Source organism: Haematobia irritans, chromosome 4 (genome assembly GCF_050003625.1).
Source record: "Haematobia irritans isolate KBUSLIRL chromosome 4, ASM5000362v1, whole genome shotgun sequence".
NCBI classification, from domain to species: Eukaryota; Metazoa; Arthropoda; class Insecta; order Diptera; family Muscidae; genus Haematobia; species Haematobia irritans.
The window spans coordinates 101,816,853-101,824,750 of NC_134400.1; the positions used below are offsets into that span (position 1 = coordinate 101,816,853).

Genomic DNA, 7,898 nt, shown 5'->3' on the forward strand with positions numbered 1-7,898 from the left:
GAAACATTCTACATTAAATTTTCTTCGTAAAAAGTTCGTACTTTTAACGAAACTTTCTTCACATTTCATGAATTTTGTGAATAAGTTTTTACGAATATTTTACGAAACATTCTGCGTTAAAATTTCTTCATAAAAAGTACGAAACATTTTCTTTGAAATAACGAAGAAGTTTCATTGAAGTTGTAAAATTTCCGTTCGCGGCATTAAATTGTCTTTTATAATGTGCTTGAGTGTATTCCTTTATTCTATTTTTTTATGCAAGTCTATGCTTATCATTTGGGTGATAGGGCGCTATGAATAAAAGTGAAGCAATAAAACTAAAAATTATTCAAAAACTTAAGATGTAAAGTAGAGGTGTGCACGTGAGTAATATTGTGCTCACGCTCACGCACACTCACGATGGAGAAATCTTATTCACGCACACTCACGCACGATATTTTTTGGTAGGACTCACGGTCACGCACGCTCACGAAAAGAACATTTATACTCACGCACACTCACGCACGAAAATCTTTTAAATGTTATGACTCACGAAATATATCGTGACTCACGAAAAATGTCGTGCCTCACGAAAAACTTCGTGACTCACGAATAATTTTATGAGTGATTTACCTATAGAACCTGACTGAAAACATGAGTATGGTTAAAATCGAGTGCGTTATAAAACTCTTACCAACTAGGATGTTACTAAAATTATAAATGAATTCAACTCGTAAGCATTTTATGTTCGTAAGCGGGATTATTTTCGTGAGCGTGTTTTTCCGAAATTCGTTACTCACGAACACTCACGAAGATTATTTTCGTGACTCACGCTCACGCACGACATTTGGTTGGTTAATCACGCTCACGCACACTCACGCCGTTGCCGTCAGCGTGACTCACGACTCACGCGTGAGTCACGAAAATGTTCGTGAGTCACGACAATTTCGTGTCACGTGCACACCTCTAATGTAAAGTAGTGATGTCATTTTTCACACTTGCAACTACAACCAAATGCACTTTCGACTATAATTTTTTTTTCTAAAAGTTCCAACATTTTTCAGAAAAAAGTACGAAATTTTTTCATAAAAAGTACGAAAATTTTTCATAAAAACTACGAAAATTTTTCATAAAAAGTACGAAACATTTTCATAAAAAGAATGAAATTGTTTTATAAAAAGTGTTCACCCTGAGTTTAAGGTGAGAGTATCTTTAGTTTTAATTTATATAATTAAGTTTTTTGTTTTATTATTTTACGGGGTGTGCGGACGGTTTACGGCAAAAAGAAGGATGAGTAAGAACACGCATATAATTCGGCGGTAAGTACAACTCTAATTTTATTACTTCATTTCATATTTTCAATTCTAATTGTTCCTTCATTTACGATATTTACACAATTCATTTACTTAATATTACAACTGTGATGAACTCATTTGACATACGTTAATTTTTAGAACAGACTAATTCAATATAGGGAAATTCAACAATTTTATGAAATATTGGTATTAAACTCCAACATACCGGCCCCTTTGAAGGACCGAAGGTCTTCAATGAATTGGTAATGGCGCCAATTTCGAAATTGGTCTCTTATATATGCCTGTCTTTGTGGTGACTTCTGCTACTCTTACTTTTCCGTCGTTGCCTTGGATCACGTTGATGACTCTGCCGATTAGCCATTCTTGAGGCGGTAGATTGTCTTCGTGAATGAGAACCAGGCGACCGACCTCTAGGTTGGGTTGTGGTCGATTCCATTTGCCCTTGGCTTGAAGCTCCAGAATGTAGTCCCTGGACCAAGCCCGCCAAAACGCCTGCTTGAGAGCGGAGAGCATCCGCCAACGCTTGCAAAACCTCAGCTTGTTGACGTTGTCTTCGTCGACGGATTCGGGCGGCAGCGAACGCAGACCAGTTCCGATTAGCAAGTGTCCCGGTGTCAGTGCCTCTCCGTCGTTCGGGTCTTGAGACAAAGGCGCTATTGGACGACTGTTGAGCACGGCTTCTACCTCTGTAAGCATCGTTGCCATCTCTTCTTGCGTTAACAGCGCTTTGCTGACAATTCGTAGGAGCAGATACTTCGCTTGCTTGACTGCAGCTTCCCAAAGACCCCCGAAGTGTGGCGCCCTCGGAGGTATGAAGTTGAACTGCACGTTCAACGCGGCCGCATACTCTTCCACGGTTCCTCGATTTGCGAGAAATGCTTCTTGAAGGTCCTTGAGGCTCCTGCTGGCGCCTACGAAGTTCGTCGCATTGTCGCAGTAAATCTTGCTGGGGAGCCCACGCCTCGCGACAAACCTTTTAAAACAAAGAATAAAAGAATCAGATGACAAATCAGACACTAGTTCGATGTGAACCGCTTTTGACGTAAAACAGACGAAAATGGCAATATACATTTTAGTAGGTGGCCTCCCGCGAATCTTCAGAGTTACATCTACGGGACCACAAAAGTCTACGCCTGCTATGAGAAATGGGCGTACAGATCTCACTCTATCAGTGGGTAAGTTTCCCATAATTTGAGTCATCAGCTTTGGCTTATAACGATAGCAATGTACACAGTTCCGAACCACCCTACTGCACTCCTCTCGAGCATTGATCAGCCAAACTCTCTCACGAGACAACGCGACTAGTGCCTTTGTGCCAGCATGGCAGTTGTCAAGGTGGAGATTTCGCAAGTACAATGAAACAAAATGATGTTTCTTTGGGAGTAATAATGGAAACTTCGTATGATACGGCAATGGGGCATTTAGCAGCCTGCCTCCAACTCTGAGCAAAGAAAACCTTCGATTGCTTTCCGAGAAATCGTGAATGAAAGGAGTTAGCTTTTGCAAACTTGGTTGAAGACTACGAGATTTCTTTATATTAGAGATCTCTTCCGAAAAGCTGCACATCTGCACAGCTTCGACCAGTTTAAAAAATGCCCAGGTTAATTCTTGAGCCGTAAGACATAGGGTCTTCGGAACTTTGCGCCTTCTAGACCGATCTATGAAACGGAAAATGTATGCTACCACTCTCAAAAGCCTCTTATAGGACGAATGATTGACCACGAGTTCCAAAAGTATATCGTCGCAACGCTCTTTACTAACTTTGTTGTGCGTAGTGACCAGAACTTTGGATTTCCTAGCTTCCAATAATTTTTGTTCCTCAGTTAAATCAAAGTGTTGATTGACTGGCCACTTAGATGAATCATCTAGCAAGAACTTGGGTCCTGTAAACCACATTGAAGCTTTAAGTTCGTCAATATTGCATCCTCTCGATACTATGTCGGCCGGATTTTGTCTGGTTGGTACATGCCGCCAAACAGCTTTATCCGACCACTCTTGGGTCTCAGCCACTCGATTCGACACAAATGTGGCTAAAGCTGACGGATGTGTTCTTAACCAGTAGAGTGTTATTTCCGAATCGGACCAGAAATATACATTATCAATGTGAAATTTTATCAAAGGCTTAATTCTGACCCATATTTTCGACATAAGATGGGCTGCTGAAAGTTCCAATCTTGGCAGAGACATTGTTTTCAGAGGCGCTACTCTAGATTTGGCTGTCAATAATCGACAATGAACCCCATGGGCGTCTACGACCCGAACGTAGAAACAGCATCCGTAAGCTCGCATTGACGCGTCTGAAAACCCATGAATTTGAATTTCACCAGAATCCGAGGTATTCAAAAATCTGGGGATCTCAATCGTATTTAACTTCGAAATATTACATTTGAAATCTTCCCATACCGAATGAAGACGCATGGGAATCGATTCATCCCAGTCTAGTTTATTAACCCAAAGTTCCTGCAATAATATCTTGACTTTAGTTATTGTTGGGCACAATAGACCGAGGGGGTCGAATAACCTTGAAGAAACGGACAAAATGTGTCTCTTTGTGGCTTTCATATCCTGGAAATCCCCTTCAATACTGAATTTGAAAACATCTCTTTTAGGAGCCCAATTGATTCCTAGAGCGCGAGCAGTTTCGGACTCAGAATGTAAAAGTTTTTCAGTGCAACTTGCTCCATTAATCTCAGGATGGTTGGAAAGCCACTTCGTCAGGTTAAATCCTGCTGAACTGAGTATGGTGCTCACCTGGTCTCGAATTTCCAGTAGGCCATTTAAATCAGTGGCACCTGTCAGCAAGTCATCCACGTAAAAATCCTGACGAATAACGTCAGCTCCAATGGGATACATCTCCTTATATAAATCGCTCAAATAGGTTAGACAACGTATTGCCAAAAACGGGGCAGAAGATGTACCGTATGTGACCGTATTCAATCTGAAAATTTGCAAAGGGTCACTGGCGTTCTTCCTCCATAGGATTAGCTGAACATCCCTCTGTTTCTCATCAATTAAAACTTGACGATACATTTTCTCAATGTCTGCCGTCAGAACATATTTATGCATTCGGAATCGAAGCAACGTAGAATACAATTCTTCCTGGATAGTCGGACCAACCATTAATATGTCATTAAGAGATATGTTTGTAGAAGTTTTGCTTGATGCGTCAAATACGACGCGCAATTTCGTGGTTGAGCTTTGTGGTCGAAACACACACTGGTGAGGAATGAAATAATGAAAGAACTTCGGAACAGTATTATCGGTAGGTTCCATGTGTCCCAAGCGCAGATATTCTTCCATGAAAGCATTGTACATCTCTTTAGACGTTTCATCACGTGAGAGCTTTCTCTCCAGAGCAAGAAACCGTCTTTTAGCCGTTTCGAAGGACAATCCTAACTCTGCGATATCCCCTTTAAACGGCAAGGAAACCTGAAAGCGTCCTGACGGTAAACGTCGAATGTTTCTCAGAAAATGTGTTTCACAATTTTGCTGCTCTTCGGACAAAATCTTAACAGGCAGATTTGGAAGTTCTTCTAGCTGCCAAAATTTTCTCACAATATCATCAACCACTTCCCCGTTCTCAATGGAACTACTGAATTGACATACGGCCGAACAGGAGCCCTTTGACTCGTCGTATTTACCAGCTACGACCCAGCCAAGAGAAGTTTTTTGCAAAATCGGTAGGCTCGGATTAGATCGGATTTGACCAATACATAGCAGGTCGAAAAATACTTCAGCCCCAATCAATAAATCTATTCTTCGAGGCTCATTGAAACTAGGATCTGCTAGTTCAATATTCTCCGGAATATTCCAATCTGTAATGGATATTTTACTGTCGGGCTGAATACTCGTAATGGATTTCAACACCCAGAATTTCGATGAAAACTGAGTTGAATTGAGTCTCGACATTACAGACAATTGAACACAATTCCTCGAAGAAGAAGTTAACTCCGAAATGCCCGTCAAATTCAATCTTCCACTGCATCGTTTCACCTTAAGCCTTTGAACCAGGTCCTCGGTTATCAAATTCGTTTGAGAACCGGAATCTAACAGAGCCCTAGCAAAGATATGCTCCCCCGACCTACTTCGAACACGAACCAATGCGGTTGCCAGAATAACGCAATCATTCGAAGCTGAATGATTGACTGAAGCGTTTGAGGTCGTCGGCTGGTCATGGTGAACGCCACTATCGTGCATATCAGATGCATATCTATGCAATAATTGGTGGTGTGAGCTATTGCACACTCTACACTTCAATCCAGAGTTGCATTTGGCTACAGTGTGACCTTTTCTTAAGCAATTAATACAAGCGGGAATAGCCTTGACAAACTCAAATCTTTGTAGAACTGGTACTGTAGTGAAAGACGAACAATTCGTTATATCATGTTGGGTCGATCTACAGAACAAACATTTCTCAGGAGACTGCTTTTGCCTAGAGCATGTCAGTGATGACCTGCAACTTCTCTTAGACTGATTATCAAATTTAGGCTTCGAAGGCTTAGATCTTGTACCCGAAGATTCCTCAGCTGCAATATGCTGGTACCTTTTATTCAAAGCAGCCTCACAATCAGCCCATAATGGGAGTTTTTCGAAATCTAATTGTTCCTCCCATTTAGACTTAGTAACCGAATCGACCTTTGACATAACAAGATGAATTAGTATGGCGTTGGTAATTTTCTTGTCATCGCCAATAGACAGTAGTGAATCATATACAGCGGACACCGTATCAATCAAACTGCGCAATGCAGAAGCGGAAGGCTTTGTTATTTCAGGTAAATCGAAAAGTCTAGCAATATTGTCGGAAAAGATTAAGCACTCATTATCGTACACCTTCTTCAAACTAGCCAATGCTTTGGGGTAGTTCTCTTCCGAAATCTGAAATGCTTTGACAGTACCAAGAGCTTCATCAGATAAGCATGATATCAGATGATTGAACTTTTCGATATCTGTCAAAGTCGGGTCCGCGTGCACTAAATTCTCGAATAGACCTATGAAATTTTTGTATTCGGAGTACCTTCCACTAAATTTGGGGAGTCTCATGTTGGGCAAGCGAGACTGATGTTGTGGAGCACTGAAAGAAGTTTCAGGAATACTATTTCTCCTATTCTTAGCCAACATAGCTAAGAATAGGGATTTTGTGCTCACACATAGATCCTCGAGTTCAGCTCGGTCTTCATTTCCAGGGTCTAAAGAATCTAATTCGGACTGAAGTCTCATTGCATCGTCGATATACTTGTTTAGAATATCTAAGCGACATTCTAATTCAATAGTATTGAATGAAATTTTCTTTTGGCGAAAAGAAGTTTTTATTCTTTCGATATTCTCCATAATTTTGTCTTTTTGTTGCTTTATATTAGCTAATTCTGACTCGGGCGTACCCTGATGCTTTTTACCACCAGCCATTATAAATTAAGGTTAATCGTCACAACAAAGAAGAAAAACCCTCTACACAATTATATCTATTTGTTAGTTATGGTAGGCTATAGATTATATTTCGAATTTACTAATCACGCACTTTTCTATTTATTTATACGACAGCACCAATATTTGCCCCTCGATTGCTTTATTAAGTAATTATTTGAATATATTGTTTATGAACTTTGATTTGAATCTGATAATATTATCGACTTCAATGCAATCGTGTAGTCTAAGGTACGTTTAAACTTATTTGAACAATAGTCGATAATACAGTTACCGACTACTCGAGTACCCACTCCTGAGTATGTCAAAGTAAACAAACCAAACCAAGGAGTGGACGAAGCAAATTGGAAATAATATTTAATAAAATTATTTAAATGCTGAAGTGCGGAATAATTTATGGTAAAGTTGTGTATTCGTTAAATCAAAATTTATGAAAGTGAACTATGGCAACTATGTGAAATGGCCACAAAAAAAGTGATACGTGGTAAATAACAAGTAAATACAAACTTGATAATTAAGTTTTATGCCGCGAATAATTATTGCCAAAGCGGTTCTCAAATATGATATGTGAAAGAAGTAATAAAGCGTAACGTGATAATTTGTGTGAAGTGTAAACAATTACAAGAAATTTGAATAATTTGCAAATTCTCTGAACCTGAGTAATTTACAGGTTAGGATCACACAGATTATTACAACGCTTTTACCTGTGAATCAGAATCACTCTCCTGATTGTGTTTGCTCCTACAAAGTCGACAATTGCAGCGACGGGGCATTTGGACACTTATATGACACCAAATTTATTTTTATATTTCCAATAATTTGGATATGTTAAGTGTTCAATGTCCTTCTTTTTGTCTTTTGGTTTTAATTTGCAGTAACTTTGCAATTATGTGATTGTAATAACTTAACAAACACTACCGACGCGTATCCCGGGTTTCGGCACCAAAATGTTCACCCTGAGTTTAAGGTGAGAGTATCTTTAGTTTTAATTTATATAATTAAGTTTTTTGTTTTATTATTTTACGGGGTGTGCGGACGGTTTACGGCAAAAAGAAGGATGAGTAAGAACACGCATATAATTCGGCGGTAAGTACAACTCTAATTTTATTACTTCATTTCATATTTTCAATTCTAATTGTTCCTTCATTTACGATATTTACACAATTCATTTACTTAATATTA

General features: G+C 39.4%; 1 protein-coding gene across 1 annotated transcript; it reads right to left on the reverse strand.

Annotated features, from left to right (window-relative positions):
• Positions 1-1,291: 1,291 nt before the first annotated feature.
• LOC142234027 (uncharacterized) lies at positions 1,292-7,555 on the reverse strand. Its single transcript, XM_075305092.1, has 2 exons — positions 7,421-7,555; positions 1,292-2,268 (listed from the first exon to the last, which is right to left on the reverse strand). The coding sequence occupies exons 1-2, from the start codon at positions 7,487-7,489 to the stop codon at positions 1,567-1,569; spliced, it is 771 nt and encodes a 256-aa protein (XP_075161207.1). The 5' UTR covers positions 7,490-7,555; the 3' UTR covers positions 1,292-1,566.
• Positions 7,556-7,898: the final 343 nt, after the last annotated feature.

Bases quoted from the DNA above. Each gene is read 5' to 3' on its own strand.
- LOC142234027 (XM_075305092.1), bottom strand. From the start codon at position 7,489: ATGCCCCGTCGCTGCAATTGTCGACTTTGTAGGAGCAAACACAATCAG. The intron at 2,269-7,420 runs GTAAAAGCGTTG...TTGTTTTAAAAG, and splicing joins AGAGTGATTCTGATTCACAG to GTTTGTCGCGAGGCGTGGGC.